Source organism: Pteropus alecto, unplaced genomic scaffold (assembly GCF_000325575.1).
Source record: "Pteropus alecto unplaced genomic scaffold, ASM32557v1 scaffold379, whole genome shotgun sequence".
Classification (NCBI taxonomy): domain Eukaryota; kingdom Metazoa; phylum Chordata; class Mammalia; order Chiroptera; family Pteropodidae; genus Pteropus; species Pteropus alecto.
This window is the reverse complement of record NW_006443129.1, coordinates 1,539,298-1,559,520: the sequence shown is the minus strand read 5'-3', so window position 1 is coordinate 1,559,520 and position 20,223 is coordinate 1,539,298. Positions and strand designations below refer to the sequence as shown.

General features: G+C 34.9%; 1 protein-coding gene across 4 annotated transcripts in view; it reads right to left on the bottom strand.

Annotated features, from left to right (window-relative positions):
• Positions 1-18,066, bottom strand: part of ARL6 (ADP ribosylation factor like GTPase 6) — a 37,069-nt gene extending 19,003 nt beyond the window's left edge. The window contains exons 1-6 of one of the 4 annotated variants that reach the window (XM_015598239.2): positions 17,603-18,066; positions 15,956-16,014; positions 14,425-14,574; positions 8,735-8,796; positions 8,253-8,321; positions 4,421-4,515 (exon numbers count right to left, since the gene is read on the bottom strand). In XM_015598239.2, coding sequence (XP_015453725.1) covers positions 4,421-4,515; positions 8,253-8,321; positions 8,735-8,796; positions 14,425-14,547 — 349 coding nt within the window. In that variant the 5' untranslated portion in view covers positions 14,548-14,574; positions 15,956-16,014; positions 17,603-18,066. The remainder of the gene's footprint in view (positions 1-4,420; positions 4,516-8,252; positions 8,322-8,734; positions 8,797-14,424; positions 14,575-15,955; positions 16,015-17,602) is intronic. The other 3 variants (XM_015598238.2, XM_025040787.1, XM_006923413.3) reach the window with 3 other exon arrangements.
• Between the last annotated feature and the right edge of the window lie 2,157 nt (positions 18,067-20,223).

Below are 20,223 nucleotides of genomic sequence, written 5' to 3'. Positions count from 1 at the left end.
TGAAGCAGATTTTGTAGGAACAAATTTCATTTTATTGGTCAACACAACAACACATTTGGAGGAGAAAGTGGAAAGATTAATGCAAAGGGAATGTATAATCAAAAATGCATTCCCAACTCAGATAAAAGTCCAATAATTTTTTTAAAGTGAGTCACATAAAAAGTGCAGATTGGATAATGTACTCCTCAAATATTTAAATAAGCTTGAGGTTGTCCAATAAAAATACCAAAGATATTGTGGTTAAACAGCAAGAATTGTTTGAAAACTCCACACTATTACTGCTCCATCTCTAACAAATTCATACTTCTTTTAAATCACCACACTTTTCTAAAAGTCCTAACGCAAAGACCACTTAAACTCTCTTTCAGGCATGAGTAAGGCTAGAAATACAGCTGACATCTTAGGCACCATTAAAAAGAATAATTACATTTACAAAACTGACTTAAAAGAGTTCTATCATGTAGTGTTATCTGAGAATAGGAAGATACAGAAGAGTATAGAGAATAGTATCCTATTTTAACAAATAACAATGACAGTCCTCATAGCCTCCAATGTTATATATATCTTTGGTGCCTGTATATGCGTGTGTGTGTGTACATAATATAGATAGTAGATATAGATGTATGGTAGATATAAAGGTATGAAAGAAAAAATATCATTGTTAATATCGGTATATTGAAAAGGGAATGGGAAGCTGGCAATTGGAGTTCAAAAACAGAAAAAATGTGTTTTAAAAAAATTCTCAAAATAAATATGTAAGAAATGCTATGATTACACATACTTACACATACACATGAAAACATGGTAACCAAAATCATATTAATGAGCACTGAAATACATGGATTTTAACTTTCTTCCTTATTCTTTTTTCTCTGCATTTTTTTTTTTTTTTTTGGCTATTGACATATTATTTACGTAATCAGAAAAAAGGGCATTTTTATTTGGGGGAAAATAAATGACATAGATCTGAAAAACACTGCAAAAAGCTTAAAAAATATATGAAGGCTTCTCGTCAAGATGGTGGAGTAGGAAATGCTGTGCTTGCCTCCTCTCAGGACTAACTCAAAATTACACCTAAACTACAGAACAACCATCATTGAGAAATACCTGAAGTTTAGCTGAACATAAGTTCTACAGCTAAGGACATACAGAAGAAGCCACATCAAGACTGATAGGAAAGGCAGAAATGTGGAAGGGACTGGCCCCGCACCCATGTGTGGTAGTTAAAAATTGGAAGAGATAGCTTGGCTGTGGAGGTCTCCCCAACCCCAGAGGAGTGAGGGGTCCAAGCCAGATACCAAGCTCCCCAGCTGAAGGTTCCAGTGCTGGGAATAGAAGTCCCCATAACTTCTGGCTGTGAAAACCAGTGGAAATTGTGGCTGAGTGTGATGGAGGATGGTTGGAGTCCAAGGCATCCGTCTTAAGAGGGCTTGGGCATGGACTTACTCACTGATGGATTCACCTGTTCTGGGGCAGCAGCTAGAAGGGCATCAGGGACATACAAGGAGGAACTGAATTGCCTGGCTTCAGGGCGAGGGCTACAGGAGCAGCTTTCTCTGAGAGAGAGGTGCTGGTAGAAGCTCTTGTTCCTTTGTTGGGCCCTCCCCTCTCCTGGCATGCAAACACAGGCAGCTACTATATCTGAGTCTTCATCAGCCTGGCTAATTCTGCTCACCCTGCCCTAGTGATTCCCTGAGACCCGGCCCTACAAAATTTGTGGGCCCACTTAAGCCTCTTCCAGTGGCTTTTCCATACAAACAGCCTGTTTTGGTTCTTGCTGCAAACTTTCCTAAAATCTCTCAAAGGTTCACAAAGCCCAAGCAGCATTTGGCCTCGGTATGCCCCATACCTTTTGCTAAGCAGCCTCAAGCCTGGACCTAGCGGCAGCTTGCCTCAGCTTGTAGCTTGGCTATTCCCAGACACCTCTAGGCACAGCACAAGAGGCAACAATCTGCAGATCACTTTGTAGCTAATACCAAGTGGCCTTGGGCAAGGCACAGCAAGTGGCTGTCCTTGGCCTGAAACAGACACTCTCTCACGAGGCTCCAGAACCAATACTCAGTGGCCAGCTTCAGACCGCACCAGAGAACTACCCATCCACTTCCACAAAGGACACACCCAAAGGGCAGACTGAGCAGGCACCAGAGTCCTGCTAAAGTGATTCACACTCTGTAGGGTCAGCCCCTGAACAATAGCTCTCCACTTATAGTCACAGTCAGTCCTCATAAACAATCATCCTGAAGGTCAATACCTCCCACTGGCATGCAAACAGCAACCAAGACTCAAACACAACAGGAGCGCACACACAACTGACACAAGGGACACATCTGGAGCACCTTGCTCAGGCAACTGGGGAGACTGTGCTACTGTGCCCCACAGGATACCTACTACATAAAGCCACTCTCCTAAGACCGGAAGACATAGCAGCTCTACCTAATATATAAACAAATGCAGGCAGGCAGCCAAAATGGGAAGACAAAGAAACATATCCCAAATTAAACATCAGAACAAAACTATAGAAAAAGAACTAAACAAAATGGAGACAAGCAGGTTATCAGATGCAGAGTTCAAAACACTGGTTATAAGGATGCTCAGTGCTCTCAATGAGAACTCCAAGAAAAATATAAAAGTGGAGGTAGAAATCATAAAAAAGAATTAGTCAGAAATAAAGAATACAATTAAAATAGAGAATATCTTAGAGGGATTCAATAGTAGATTAAAGTAGAAGACTATATCAGAGATTTGGAAGATAAAGTAGCAGAAAACACCCAATCAGAGCAGCAATGAGAAAAAAGAATACTCCAAAATGAAGATAGTTTAAGGGACTTCTGGGACAACATCAAGCGTACCAACATTCGCATCATAGGAGAACCAGAAGAAGAAGAGAGACAGTGGGAAATTGAAAACCTATTTGAAAAAATAATGACTGAAAACTTCCCTAATCTGGTGAAGGAAATAGACATACAAGCCCAGAAAGTGAAGAATCCTAAACAAGAACTCAGAGGCCCACACCAAGAGGCCTCATAATTAAAATGCCAAAGGTTAAAGGTAAAGAAAAAATATCAAAAGCAAGAGAAAAGTAGTTACCTACAAGGGAGCTCCCATAAAACTGTCAGCTGATTTCTCAACAGAAACTTCGTAGGCCAGAAGGAATTGACACAAAATACTCAGTGATGAATAGCAAGGACCTACAACCAAGATTACTGTACTGAGAAAAAGTTATCATTTAGAATCAAAGGACAGATAGAGCTCCCCAGACAAGCTAGAGGAGTTTATCAACATCAAACCAGTATTACAAGAAATGTTAAAGGGATTTCTTTAAGAAGATGATAAAGGAAAAAAGATTAAAAAAAAATGTAGCTAAAATGACAATAACTACATATCTACGAACAACTGAATAAGAAAACAAGACCCTTACATATGCTGCCTACAAGAGACTCACTTCAATGAAACGACACACACAGACTAAAAGTAAATGGATGAAAAAAGATATTTCATGCAAATAGGAATGAAAAAAATGCCGGGGTAGCAACATATATACCAGACAAAATAGACTTTAAAACAAGAAATGAAGAAGGACCCAGTAATCTCACTTCTGAGTATTTATCCAAAGAAACCCAAAACACTACTTCAAAGGGACATGTGTGTCCGTATGTTCATTGCAGCACTGTTTAAAATAGGCAAGATATGGAGGCAACCTGAGTGTCCATCAATGGATGAATGGATAAAGAGGAGATGGTATGTATGTGTAACAGAATATTACTCAGTTTAGAAAAGAATGAAAACTTGCCATGTGCAACAACATGGATAGACCCAGAGGGTATTGTGCTGAGTGGAGTAAATCAGAGAAAAATATGCCATATGATTTCATTTACATGTGGAATCAAAAAACAAAACAAAACAAAACAAAGTAAATGAACAAAATAAAGAAATTCAAAGATACAGAGGATATTTGGATGGTTGCCAGATGGGAGGGGGTTGGGGTGATGAGTAAAAAATGGGGAAGGGGATTAAGAAGTACAAACTGGCAGTTATAGAATAGTCATGGGCATGTAAAGTACAGCAGAGAGAATATAGTCAATAATATTGTAATAACTACATATGGTGTCAGATGGGTACTGGATTTCTGGGGGTGATCACTTTGTAAGTTATATAAATGTCGAATCACTATGTTGTACACCTGAAACTAATATAATATTGCATGTCAACTGTAAATAAAAATAAAGTTATTACAAAATATATGGTGCTACAGGTAAAGATATTATGAGTTCTGCACAACTGTTTTAAAATTTTTAAATTTTAAGTTAAAGATAATTACATAGTGCAAACACCGCTTTTTCCCAGCACCAAAGAACAAAACATCATATGTAAACAGACCCCAAAGCACAGATATCACAGACTGACAGACACATACACAGACCTGGATGATTCAGAAGAGTATCCAGTTCTTCTTTGGCCACAACCATTCTTAATCTATCACTGCTATCAATGACAAAAATAATGGCTTGTCCTTCTCTGTTTAATAAAGAATGAGAAAAATTCAAACATATGTTTTTGATGTTTACTACCCATGTGAATGTCCTAATCTGTGTATTATCTCTTCATGTTCTATGTCCATTTATCATTATAGGCTTAAATTATCATTATAATTTATCATTATAATGCTGTTTCTTAATAGTTCACATGAGTGATTAAAATATTAACCATTAGTGATATTTCATGTGAAATAATTTCTCTCCACTTAGATAACAGGGTAAATTTAATGACTTGTTATTTCATAATTTTAAAAAATTATAAGTAAAATCATAACCCTATTACACAGACATATCATTATTAATATTTTTGTATAATTAATTTTGATGTTTTATGTATTCATACAAGTATCTACGCTTGTACATATGGAATCGTGTTTTATACTCTGCCTTCCTGATATGTACATACATTTCCTTGATCTTCTTTGGAGTATAGTCTGAACTACTTTATATGAAACATTAAAGCTCTACACTAATGTTTCTCAAATATTGTTTTTACCATAACCATAGTTGAGACATACATTTTACATTAAGATGCGATATATATGTAAATATATTTGAAATAAATCCCCTGAAACAATACTTACAAATAGCTTTTATTTTATTCTATTTTTTTCTGATAGCCAGCCACTGACCTAGTTTAAGGATTCATTTATAGATCACAGCAGCACTTGAAAAATCACTGATTACCTCTACACCCTTCCTTTTTAATGGTTATAAAGTATTCTACTCATGGATCTGTCATCAAATACTGTGTCAAACATTTACGGTTGGGCTTATAGGTTATTTCCAATTTTCTTTATTATGAGAAACTTTAAACATCCTCCTGAATACATTTTTTAAATTTCTTGAAACTTTAGGATCTGTTCCTAGGAATAAAATTTCTAGGAATATATATAAAATTTAAAGTTTTAGATAAACATTGATAAATTGTTTATCCTCCAGAAATGCTTTATCAATTTATACTACTACTATTAGCATTATTCCTACTTCCTTCACCAGCATGGTTCTTACCATTCTTTTCATATTTTGTCATTCTAACAGTGTATTATTTTACTTTTTATTTCATTAATTGCTAGTGAAATTCATTATCTTTTCATATACTTATTGAACATTTATACTTTTTTGTGACTCACTCCAGTCATAAATTAATATTTTAAAGTTTAATGTCATTAGTAATGACGTAAATATGAAACAATTTTTTAATAACATTTTCTCCTATTATTTAAAAAAATGAATTCAGATTATCATAGTCATATATTACTAGTGGATACAGAGACTGGTACAATTGAAAATATCTATCAAGAGCTTTAAAAATATTCAAACACTTTGAGAGAGTAATTTTATTTCTGGTATTTTTTCTAAGGAAACATGAACTGTGACAAAGATTTATGCAGCTTATACTTTTCAAGTATGCAGTTTATACTTTTCAAGAACTGAGAATAGCCTTCATATTCAAAAACAGAGAAATGATTAAGCAAATTTTGGCATAGGCATATGAAAAACGTTCGGCAGCTATTAGTTATATTCTTTGTATCTTTTTTCCTGATTTTCCCTTATAGAATTTTAACTGAAAAAGCAAGATAAAAAACTATATATAGTACAAATTTAGAAGGAGCCTTTCTCAATTATGTAAAGCGTACATTATATATTTCGAAAGGCAAGAAACATGAAAAAGATTAACAATGGTAAATTAGGAGTGACATTTATGGAAAACATTTTAAAAATCTTTTGTATTTTAAAACATTAATAAATTTACATTCTGTATATTTTATACTTTATAACTTTTTGTATTGTAAGAGTAATAAGCAAAAATTACATAATAATTAACATTATAGAATCATGTAAATTACAAAGTAAATTTCCCTTATAACCTTATTATTCCAAAAACAAATGCTATTAATGGTTTGGTGCATATTCCGCTAACAAGTTTCTTCTCTGTATATATACTAAGCACATATTTTTATTAAGAATAATATTTTTCTTTATATAATTGCAATATGAAAAAAATGTCATTATAAATAATGTTCAACACATCTTTCTAAGTATGTTTTTTACTCTGACTAGTCCAAGTCATAGGATACATTTCAAAAAGCAAATATGATAGCTGGAAGGCATGAACGTGTTTCATTTTAATAGATATTGATAAACTATCCTGAAAAAGGTGTTAAATTCCTACTACAAGACTGACTCATATTCCAATTAATCTTTTTAATCTTTCAGTCTTATAGATTTAAAATATGCTTGATCTTTAATAATCAGAAAAGTATAGAGATACAATAAATAAATTTACTATTACTTTAGACTCCTCAAACCATATTCCCCATTCAACCTACAATTTATTTATAATATTCCTGTATTCAGTAACTTATTCCAAAAACTTTCAAGAGAAAGGAGTCAAAATCAGAAAAACTATTTTCTTTTCTCAAAGTACTAGTTCTATGTATTTTTATTCCTTGTAATTATGATATTTTTTAAAAAGTAGCTAATATAAATACATTTTTTCATAAAAGGATTTTTTTTACCAACTAATTATAGTAATAATTTATAGATTCCTATACTGAAAACTCAGGTTTTCTTAAAAAACAAAATAAAACAACAACTCACATTACCCCAGGAAAATTAATGCAAGATACTACAGACATGCCACTTTTCCTTTTCCAAACTGACCCTCAGATCTGAAGCACTCGTTTCTCTCTCTCTCATAGGTCCTCTGGATCTCTAGGATTTAACTAGGCCTTCAATCTATTAAAGTACTCATTGAGAATAATATCTAGAATAAATCTTCCTGGTTCATGTCTGAGGAATAGTGTTTGTTCCCATGTTAGCAGGAAAGAATCAATCAAAATCAAAATCTGATCTGGCAGTCATCACATACCATTTCAAAGGAAGAGTTCATAAGGACAAAAGGGAATTTAGTAAAGGGATATTGTTTATAAGTTTCGGACTCCAAAAAGTGAGTTACACTGCCCTTAAATAAAGGCATTCTAACAATATTAGAAGTTAATGAATTCATTTTAACACTGTGTATAAGTCTTGAGAGGGTGTAACACATTTGGATCCTTAACTTGACAGCTGTTAATCTAATATAATTATCAAGCCCTGGATTTGCATTTGCTGAAAAATATCTTGTTTAGACCTGCTTGTGGAACAAATGCATCAACTGTTACAGTACTGTTTTTTTAACTAAATTTATTCAGTAAGTATTTACAGATCTATATGCCCAGCATCATACTTGGCTATGAAGAAATAATCTGAATGAGAAATAATTCCTGCCCTTGAAGAGGAATTCACAATCCCATTAGGGAGGCAGCTATGGTACATGAATTTAAGACATAATAAGTATAATTAGAGATGCGAAAGTATTGTGAACATGGGACAGGATAACTGGGCAAAACAATGAAATTTCACAGAGGAGGTGACTTTTGGGCTAGTCCTGATAGCAGGAATATATTAACCTTAAGCTGCAGAGAAGAAGAAAAGAACAGGGCGTTAAAAACAGAGCAAACAGTATACACGAAGGCCAAAGTTTATAAAGAATTTCATGCATTTAAGAAATAATGTGAAGTATGACTGCACATTTTTTAAAAATTAGTAAATGTACCTAAATTACATGAAGAGTAAACATTGCAACCTAGCCTGTGATCATTTGAATTTCTAATAATTATTTGTTATTAAAATATACTCAACTAGTTAACCAAAATTCACAAATAAACTTACTTATAATAGTGTTCCCAGAGATTTCTGTATCTTCCTTGACCAGACATGTCGAACACTGTAAAAGACAAACTACAAAAACAAACAAACAAAAAAAACCATGACTACATTATAAGTTACTAACTTTAAAGTATAACTTTCACTTTAAATTTTAAATTATTTTCAATCAAAGAAACCAATCTGAATATACAATATTCAACTTGGGCCAATTTTCAAGTAAAAATGCCATAAATTTATTGAATATAAATATGATTTTGCAATGAGTAACATAAAAAAGATGTTTCCTTTGCTAGTGAAGTTATCAGAGTTTGTCTAAACTCTAAATTTTGAAAAATAATCCAGAGGTAGTAGTACAAATATTTTAACATCTATGAGCTTCTGAAACAACAAATTACTTTTTCTAAGAGTAAGAGGAATGACTTGGTAGATCTAATACCATTTTTTGCCTATAACTTCTTAGTCACAAGTATAATAAAGTGAATTACCTGGATGATTTGAATTTCTCTATGCTGAATCCTATCGTTGGAACTATATCTTGAGATTGAGCCTTTAAGAGAAAAGACAAAGTTTAGAAATTTGCAATTACCAAAGGTGAATTTTTTCCCTCAGGTTAAAAAAAAAAAAGCATCCAGATTTTCCAATTCTAAAATCTGCCACCAAGGAAACAACGTGATTAGACAAAATTATAATTTTTGCAAAGGGATCATTGTGTGTAAATTCTTTATAGTAGTTTAAGGTTTACTAATTATGAATTTGTATTACATGTACGTATTAATTCACACTGTGTGACTTGCTGCAAGTTACCATGAAACCATCCTGAGTTCACATATAGGACTTTCTAATCTTTCAATACATACTTACTGAGTTAATATATGCTACGGGGAACTGGTCTCATGTGTAGATGGTGAATATACATGGTCCCTGCCCTTATAATTTATAATCTACAGGGGTAAACAGCAATAAACTAAGTTTCAAATGAACACATTTTCAGGCAGTGATATGTACATTGAAAGGTGACTGGAAGTGGGAGGCAACAGGGCAGGGGAGGGTTGGTAAGAGGCATGGAAGAAGGATGCTCAGGAAAAGCTTTGCTGGGGAGGTGACAAGAATGAATATCAAGAAGGGGGAAAGCTATGATAAGATCTTGGCAAAGAACATCCCAGTCAAGTGAGTTAGCCAATGCAATGACCCTAAGACAGGAAGAAACTTACCACTTGGGAGAAGTAGAAGGCCTTTATGTCTAAAGTATATTGCATAAAGGAAAGAGGCATATGTAACAAAGTAAGGGAGGTAGGGCCTTGGAGGTCATGATGGCAAATTCTTTGTGGATAAGAGATTTCAAATGGGCAAGGATACAGCAGAGACCAGCTGACAAGTCCCACAGGCAAATAAAATGCCTTATATGACTACTAAACAAGGTATCACCTAACATGCCTGCCATCAAAACTGTTCTTCCTTTTGAATAAAAATCATCCACTTTCTGATCCAGATGCCTAGCAGTTATTCTTGACTCCTTCCTTTTTAACATTCTCTACATGACCATATCCTAAGTTTTATCGGTTCTATCTAACTTAGGTCAGGGCCTTATTGATTATCACTCTGAATTACTGTAACAGCCTTCTAATTACTCCTAATTACCCCTAATTGTTAATATGCTACCTTAGACAAGTTACTAAACTTCTCTAAGCCTTAATTTTCTCAAATGTGAAATATATTATTATCCTTAACTCATAAAGTTATCATAAGAATTAAATGAGTTAATGGATGTAAATAAAATACTCAACAGTGTCTAGTCCATAGTAAATACTCAATTAATGTTTGTTATTATAATTATACTCATTGATTCTATTCTCATCCCCATTTTCTTCATAGTCCCACAAGAATAACTTCAAAAAAATTCCCCTTAAGTTTATCTTGTTGCTTTCATATGAAAATAGGAGTAAAGCGAACTCACATCATGTTCACTTTGCTAGCCTACTTCTAGAAATTTACAATTCAAATAGAAAGAGAAGCTGAAGTCACTGGCGCTTGGTCACCTTGCTAGTAATGTGCTAGTGAAAAGGTATTCCGATGGCTGCCCTGATTTTACGTTTCTGAAGTTTGTTTATTCAGCTTTTCCTTCCATGTTATGAACTGCCTAGTATTCTTCTAAAAATATCTTTTTGTTTATGTTAGAATTTATTTCCTGCTATTCAGATTCCCACTTCATATCTTAGGGTTCCTTTACTGCACAATGAACTTTGGACTAAAGAGTTTCCTAATTTTATTGTCCTCAATACCTCACTGTTTTAAGGGTTTTCATGTGCCAGTCTTGTGATAAAATTTATCAGCTATTATAAGAAAAAACATACAATAGAAAGGGAAGTAAAAATTTAAGAAATCTCAGAAAATAGTAGCCTTGTATTCAATGAATTATAATTAAAACATTCATCTAGCCTCTCCATAATCACCCACCTTCTTCACAAACTCTTTGTTTCCAGAGATGCTCCCCTTTAATTTGCTGTTTTACCTAATAGTGATAAAATTAATCATCATTCCCTGCCCAAAAATGAAAATAAAAAATCATCCATCAATCCATTTGTCCAAAAATGTATTTAAGTAGCAAGCAATAGTCTAGGTATTTGGGATTCAGTGTTGAACAATAAAAGATCTATGCTCTTATGGAATTTAAATTTATAAGGAAGAAAAATTTAATGTTACTAACTGAATATGCAAGATAATTTCAGAGTGTTTTAAATGAAAAGAATATAAAACTGGATGATGTGACAGAATTATAGTATTAATGTTGGGGAATGGGGAAAAAAATGGGAATTTTAAAAGAAAGGTGTTTATTAGTACATCTCTAAGAAAATGACAGCTAAGACCAGATTCTTGAAAAGAGTGATCAAGTTAAAATGCTCCCGTCCCTACCCCTGCCCCCACCATGTATCAGTTTAGAAAACACCAGCAACCTCAATATGTATATAATAAATAAACATTAGGACAGCTTAATACTAGAAACCATTTTGGGTCCAGGAAGTACCTAGCTACCTAAAAACTGATTTTATCCACAAAAAATAAGAGACTACTATAAAATGAGATTTGCAATTTTTTTCGCAAGACATTTCTAGTAGAGCACTGTAGATTTCTATAATTCACTTATTCATGAAAAATAAAGTTTTTAACAGTGAATGTAAGCTCACAAGAGGCTACTGAGTTCAAAGGTAAGGAGGAAGCAAGTGTTGTATCTATATCTGAGTGACAGGTTTTGGGGTCTTTAAATAAAGTTTCATTCAAGTGGTTTCTTGGCTATTATTATCAAGTTAAAAAAAAAAAAAGCAAAGCAACTTAGTGTGTATTCAGGATCTAGACTAGGTCAATCATTTCTGAGGAGAAAGCATAGTTGCCTAAAGATTAAGGCTCGGAAGTAGTGTCAGAAATTAGGTGATCCTCTTAAAATAGTCCTGGAGCTAGTCTATGCTAGTTCCATAATTCACCAGAGGTAACAGAGAGACAGAGATGTTGGAAAGCAATAGAAGATTAATTAAAGAGGTTCAGTTATTGACTGTGTACCCACGCTTTCCTGGAGGCTCTCTGTGACTAATGTAATGTGTTAGGGTCAGAAGGTCTTTCACAAGACCAGTCTGAAATGAGGATATTAGAATATTTTAAGATGACAAACATGATGCCTCCTTCCTCTTCTACCCCAGATCTCTAGAAATGACAGAAGAAATTATGAAAAAAAAAATCTGTAAGAGCAAGTGTCTTCAAAAGACCAATACTGTTTAGAAAAGAAAGCTGTTCCCATCCATATTAAATATTATTCCTATGTTAATAACCATGCCAGGGGACAGAAGGTCACTAGACTCCTGGGGATGACTGGAGAAGAGACTATCATTTCTATTTTGTTCTTTGGATGTTATTTCTCCCAATTTGAGTATAATAGGCAGAGAAACGGTTGGTCCATTTGGGGCTATTAACTGTGGCTCTGGTTTCAATTATTTTGTACTTGAGGCCTATTTCTCTCTCTCTCTCTCTCTCTCACACACACACACACACACACCTTTTGAGGCACAGATGGGTATGGTTCTACTTTTATCACACACCCAATGTTCTCTAAATTCAATTCTAGACCCTATCCAATTGGATAGGATGCTACTTCTTAAGAACTGATAAAGAAATTTTTTGTAATCACGTAGGTCAGGAGGCAGATTCTAATGTGGGTCAACTTTTTAACCTGTTCTTTTCCTTATTGGGGAGGAATCTCTTTTCTCCTGTTTCCACATAGAGAAAACTCCATTAAAATTAAACTCCCAGTTTCTCTATCTCTCCTCTCCCGATTTATTACTCTTCATGGGGGAAAAAAATTACTTCTTTAACTGCTCAGTTGTGAAATGGAACTGAATATCTTTAGTTCTGCTTCTCTCTCTCTCTCTCTCTCTCTCTCTCTCTCTCTCTCTCTCTCTCTCTCTCTCTCAGTTGAAAGCCATATGCTTATCTCAAGCATGCATTCTCATCTGTTCTTAGCTATGCAGGAAACCTAAAAGAGCTGGCTCTTTCGCTGAGGAGGAAACTTTGAAATTCTGGGAGGCTAATCTCAATTCAAGAGTGTTAGCAAGACCTCCGGCCAGACCTAAACCTCATCCTCCAAAATCAATCTTTTCAATATAGCCTGACTTCAGCAAGTATATCTCAACTGATTCCCAACTCAGATGGGGACCCCCCTTATAACACCTAAATTGCCTTCCAAATCCATTTTCAGCTTATATCAGCTGTCTTAAACTAACTCTCATCTGAAAATACACCAGCAGTTATTTGTTTTTACATGGTAATCTAATCCATGTACAAAAAGGGAATAATGACTGAAGAAAAGAAATGGCATTTCTGTGATTCCGAAGCAATCTCCAACTAAACAAAAGTAAAACCAAAGCTGTCTCAAAAGAAAATGGAGCAGTAAGGCTTCTCATTCTGCTCAACTTGAAGCACTGTTTAGAGGCAATGAAGTCCACCTTTAATTACCATATTTAGGAGCAATGCTTTCCACTGTCCAGGCATTCAGTCATTAAGAGTAACAGCTTCTTACTTTTTACCCTATCTGTGCAGACCATATTATCTTTTACTAAACATATTTTATTAATTGTCTAATAGTTTTTATCTAAATAAATGTATTTACAACTGTAAATATTAATCGCCTACCCCATATAGTTTTCCCCTTCTTCTATACTTATAGGACCCCTATTATTTTTGAAAGCGGTAATATGCCCTGCTTTTAAAAAAAAAAAAATCCAGCCTCATTCACACATAAAGGTAGCCAGTGAAATGCAAGCAAGAGTATTAGTTGGGTCTTCTGGGTAAGTTCTTTAAAGAGGGAGTATTTAGCAAGGACTATTCTTTTGCCCTGTTTCTTTCTCCTCCCTGTAACTTAGACTATAGACATACAGTTAACCAAAGTGACCGTGAAGAGATCTTGAGGATGAAAACCAGGTATTAAGGACAGCAGTGCAGAACGATGGAAAAATGCGTGGATCTCTTGAGACCACGTAGCTGCCACACCAGCCCTGGAATACTTCCTCTGGACTTAGAGGATAGGAAAAGAAGTCCCTACTTTATTTTGTTATTTATTGCTATGTCCATTGTTATGTGGGTTTTCTTTATATGTAGCAGAACCTAGTTTTAACTTATACTTTATGTGGTGTTTAATGTGTTAACTTTATACATTTTTCAGTTATTAGAATAATATGTTAATGTACTTATTACTTAAATGACCTAAAGTCATCTTGCTTACTACTACTGATATGCATAGGCAATACTCTAGGGAAACTGTCTAATTATCCACAGAACTTATAAAAATGACTCACCTTTCCCTTTGTTTTGCTCCTTCTCTAAAAAGAGAGCCAAAAAAAAAAAAAAAAAAAGACAATGCTACCTGAAAGTAAACTCAGCAAATTTGCAAAGATCTTTTTAGGAAAAAAAAGATATTTGGAAAATATTTCAGTTTAAATAATCAAGATTTACCTATATACCTGCATAAAATACACTGCAAATAATGCTGACAGGTACTTTTTCCTTTAAGGTAGTATAAAGTTAACAGAATTTCATAACGTGATTATATGAAGGTATAACGGCAAACAAAATAATTCTGCATATTAACTCTCTCTAGCAGAAACGACATATAGCATCTAACGAAGATACTTACATTTGAAGGTTTAAGTTTGTTAATGATTGTTGTTTTGCCACTATTATCCAGCCCAAGGCACAAAACATGAACCTCCTTCTTCTTCAAGCCAAGCAAGCCTGAAAGTCTGTCTAGCAATCCCATAATGTGATTCAAATATTTACAAACCAGCTGCAAGTCAGAAAAAAAAGAAAGCTATATTACCCACAGGCACCATAAGAATGGGAAATATGAAAGCATGTATATCAAAAAATTTAATAATATAAAGACACAATGATGTGAAAACCATGTCAACATAGCTTTGCATTTAGTAAACACAGTATAAGCTGATTACCAGGAAGGAGCCTTAAATGAAATGCAGATTGGCAGCTTATAACCCCTGGCAACAAAGAATAATGCCCTTGAAATAACTGTACATATCTCACTGTAATTTTATAAATTTAAGAAGAAAATGTGGTTAAACTTAGTATCATGTGGAGTCTGTTGTTTGTGATACTTGAAAATATCTGCAGCCTCTTCTGGAAATCTGGAACAATGTATGGGTAATGGGGTTTATATAAAACCTAAGGCTGAAGTTTAGAAAGTAGAAGGCAGATCAGAAAAAGAGAGAAAAACTGTGAGATTTTTGTTATATCATTTGAGCCACTGGTTAAATCTTTTTCTGAAGCTAGCCCCATTGTTGTATTTTGCAATAATAAATATTAAATGCACTGTTTTTGTGTTTGCGTGATTAAATCCAGTTTAGTTGCATTTTCTATCCATAGGAATACAGAATTCCAATACATTTATCTTAATTTTTTCTTAGTCCTTACATATATGCTTCTTAAGTCACTACAAATTCATTTGGGGAGAAGGTGATGTGCAAAATACACACACACGCAATTTCATTACACCTTAATATTTTTCTTAAACTGTAATTTATCTGAATAACCTGTTAAATATTATTTTAAAAGAATCTTAGTACCTAGTAAAAAATAAGAAAGTAAATATCAACCTTAGATTTTAATCTCGTTTTCTCAAATATTGTAAAAGTTTGTTAACTCATGCCTGAAGAGTTCATTTGTTTGTTCATCAATTCTTTCGTTAGAAAAAAATTCTTCCAATGCAAACTTAAAAAAAAATGTCATCAGCAATCCATATAGAAGTATTCTGAAGTCATAAAATTGCCAATGACATATTTATTGCTTGCTAAGTGATAACTTTACGGCTAGTCATATCTTTCCAAGGTACTGTCAAATTTAGAAGTCACGTTTCCAAATGAAACTTTCCAAAGGTGTTCCCTTTGGGTCCATTACCTACCAAAATATTATGTGGTGGGAGAAGATACCACTTTACCAGCCCTCAACTGCTACAAGGACTGCTACAGCAGTAACTACAATAAACCTGTTCCAAATATTGCTTATCACTCCTTGGACCATCATTTTCAAAGTTCTCTAAATATTAACTTCATTTATTTGATTTATTCTCATCACCATCTAAAGTTCCAGAACCTTGTCTTCTTATGGATCTTTCAGTATTTTTTTATCTCGCACCATCCTAGACAAGGCCATACCTTGAAGGATGTGAGGCTGCAGCAACTTAAACAATAAGAGGCTTCCAAGACAACTGCATCTGAAAGAAGGATGCATTGTAAATTTTGCTTTATGGATAGAAGTTTCAAAACTGAATTCTAATGATGTGCAGGAAAAAAAAAAGGTGCAGTGACCATCCAAGCATGGGGCCTATAACAGAGCCACAGTTGTCTTACCCAAGGAATAGGTTTGATGTCAGGTGTACTCCATTGGACCCACTTGAATCAACTTTTCTCATTATTTGGAGATTCAAATATCACTCATAATCCATTCCTTTATAGCTAGGCTTAAGGATATGCACTTGTAGAATCTAATGTAGCCTTCTGATATTATAAAACAATCCACACAATTTTAATTCAAAGTAAATTTTACTTTCTTATTTACTGTACTAAACATAATATAAAGACTTACATATAGTTTTCCATTTTCCATACAATTTTGAACAGATTTTAAAACCATGACCATTTCTCACATCATCCCCCTCTGGCAATCTATTATAAAACATCAATTGTCAAAAGCTTGATACTTAAATATTCATTTTCATAGAAACTTGGACTGTGATTTTCTATTCCTTTTTCATGGATTATCGAACACTCGATGCTTGTTACTGAAATATTCTGGGACATATAATTTAAAAGAGAAGTCGGTTCTAAAAGATGTAAATATATTTATTGAAGTTGTTTTATAAACAACTATCATACAGCCTTACATATGCTTCTATTTCTTAGTAATTACACACTTCCATAAGTTTACCTTTGCATGCATGGAAGAAGGAAATAGATAATTCAAGACATTCAATGTTTATTTATCATGTCCTAAGTGAACAGTGGGAGACACAATTAAAGTTTTCTGTAGCTTCCTACTCCTTTGGCCATTATTCTCAACACTAGTTGCACAATGAAATGAACGATTGGTTTAGTAGTTCTGAAGACGGGTTCAGGGCATCTGCATTGTAAAAACCTCCACAGTGTTTCTGATGTACAGTCACTACTGGCTTTCAGAATTAAGTCCAAACTTACACGTAGCTTTAAGGTTGTTTACAATCTGGCGCCAATCTACCTTTCTAGTTTGTCTTATTGTTTCTACTCTTTGCATACCAGCCAATCAAATTCTCTTGGCTGTTATGTGAGAAACTGCTTTCTAAAGGATTACTTATTACCAGAAAAGTCCTGAAGAATTGGGATGTCATTTACAGTTAAGAACTTGGAAGGTAAGTTGCAGAGATAGGGGGTGGGCAGAGAAAATAACGTAAACTTTAAAAATATTTCTAGAGTGAATTATAGCATATTTTTACTACCCCAAATAAACATTTTTATTCGGCTTTCAGTTTTTGATAATGAAATTTCAATCACACTGCCTACATACCAAATAAAACCACCCAAATTGGGTAGTGTTAAATTTAAAACCAGCGTTAAAATCAACCAACCAACCAACCAATTTGGTTAAGCCAATTCAATAAGTTTTCTGGGGTTTCTAGTACTCACCGCATAAGCCTACCTCTCCTTTTCCACTTCTCACACATTAGAAACTACACAGTGAAAAATATGGAAAAGAGCAAAGAGCAATTCTGGGGGCAACGGGGGAGAGTGAGGGCGCCTCTGCTACAAAAATTGTAAGTGGGAAAATACCTGGTCTTTGAGGTTAGTTGTGCGGGCCCAGAAGCTGGTGAGGAATAGGACTGAACGCACTCGCCCGTATCCGTCTCTGGGATAGAAACCTGGTGCAGGCGTCTCTCAGCTTTCCTCTCTACACCTCGAGAGGAAGGATCACTGGTCCTGAACAAAAGCAGAGTCCACAAGTTGGGTAAACAGATAGCCTCTGCCTCAGCCAGAGCATCAGTAACTGGGCAGGGACTTGGGCGCGCGGCGTTGCCCTGGCAACCGGAGGTTCTTCCGGTCCCGAAGCCACGCTTCCTCCGAGGTCATAGCTATCCAGCCGCCGTACCCTTGCTTATCGGATTGAAGAGCCCCCGAAAATGCCAGAGGCACACGGAGGAGTACTAAAGAAGCTGTGAGCACGGGTGGCGTGGCGAACAGCCGCCTTCCCGCGGGGAGTCGCTCAGCCCACGGAGGAGCATGATGGGACTTGTAGGCGTGCGCACAGCCTGCTGGGAACCCTTTGGCGCCCGCCCTTGTTGAGGCGTGTTTCTCGGCTGTAGTCCTCCCCAGCCTCTCTGCAATTTCAGCTCCTAGGGGCTGGACTTCTGGGTGGAGCCCAGAGCGCTGAGGAGTGTTTGCGTCGTTGCGGAGTATGGGCGCAGCGTGGTGGCAACGACTGTGGGACACGACCGTGCCCGCTGGGGCGAGATGTGCGCCAGAGTTGCTCTGCCGCACATCACTCTGACTCTCTTCTGGGCTCTAATAGGCCTCAGACCTTGGAGTCCTGGCGAAGTAAAGCTGTTAATGTAGGTAGGGAGATAAGATAATTTGAAAGGCGCTGTTCGGCAAAAAGCATGAGCCTTGTATCCTGGCTCCTCAGCTGTCTCATCTCCCGAAGAGATTTCCACGAGTCATAATCTCTGATTAGATGACAGTCGCCAAAATCAAATCGGAATGTGGTCAGAAAAGAAATTAATAGTTTGAATGCTTGAAGTTAGCCACCTTCTTAAACTGCTCTGGGATTTTATATTAACAGATGATCCTCCAATTGAAAATGTTTTGTGTACACGTTTTCTCCACATTATTGTTAGAATTTTTTCCAACGGAGAGACTACAGATGCAATAATTTTAGATATCTAGGCCTTTTTTTGATCAACCTTTAAACTGCCTAACCCCACCAACTTCACCCCGCAATGAATAGTGTTCATGATTTAACCGTTCTTCAGATTTAACCGTTCTCTCATTTACTTTCTTTACCTTGAGTATAGGATTTATGCCCCCTCCAACTACCTAGTGTTATGTTTACTACCCTATCTTGTTCTTTAGCCTAGTAATTAATTTAATCTATTAAATAAGGGTGAAAAAAAGACTAGAAGGAATTATATAAAAGTAATGATGAAATGAAAGATTGTATGTGTATGATTATGGGGTGCTTTTGCTTTTGTTACTTTTCCAAATTTTCAAATGTTATGTTATTTTTACAATGAAAAAAAATGTGGTTCGGAGCTAGTGACTTGAAAAGCAAAAGCTAACAAAAAACTCTCTAGTTGCAACTCCAAAATAACTGACTTATACATCTTCTTAATAATGGATTATGGAAATAGATTCTTATTGTGTGGCCTTAGGTCAGTTAGCCCTCCATAATGCTTCAGCTTTCTCACCTTCAAAAAGACACTATCTCATCTGGTGGTTTTGAGGAATAGATAATAGAAGTATAAATGTTGGGCATATAGTAGGTGTTCAATAAATAATTTCTTGTCTTCTTTTGTACTGAAATTTTTGTAATACGAATAAGATTTTTAAATATGATTGTTTTTAAATATGAATGTATTTACAGGGAGCTGTTGACTGCTTTTCTGTGTGTCTGGGCATTGTGACTCACTTTGATAAGAGACGGAAGCAAATTTAAAGCTATAATTTGACTTTTTTCTTAGAGGTAGGCAAAATTTTTATGTTTCAGAAAATTTTAGTGGACAGACTTGATTTTTCCTGATTGGAGCTGGTAATTTTCTGCTTGGTTAGTACAAAACATTTGGTGAAAAATGAAAATATAATGGAAAGATTGGATATTTAACTTTTCAGTACATTTAGGCAGATGTAATGCTTTTACTGAAAAAAAAATTAGCTAAGAAAATAGTTATCTTAGTGTAGTTGATGTGATGGCTTATAATTACTAGAGATGAGTAGTGATTATAAAACTCACAAGCTACTCAATAACCTAGGAAATGCCAGTTTTGAATATACCAACCTTAGGAAAAGTAAATATTTCTTATGGTTGAATCTGCTGTTTTGGTGCTTTGACAACTGAAAGATCTCTCAGGTACATTCAAGGCTCAGCATAAAAACTGTTCCACTTGATTTAAGAAGTTTGGCTCTCTTCATTTTACAATGAAAATAAGAGGCTTTAAAATGGTATGTGATTTTCTGAAAGCTACTTAAGATACCTGTGTAAGGGAAGAAAATTTCAGGTACTTTATTACCAGTTTTAATTTCATACTGGCTTTTGGAACTATAGTAAAAGAAGTGAAATGATAAATATAGCAGTATTCTGATAAATTCAGATTACTTTTTATATATTTTCTTACCAGAAATTTTTAAAATAATATAGGAAATCCCAAGTTTATTGGATGTTTTTGGAATAAACGTGGATG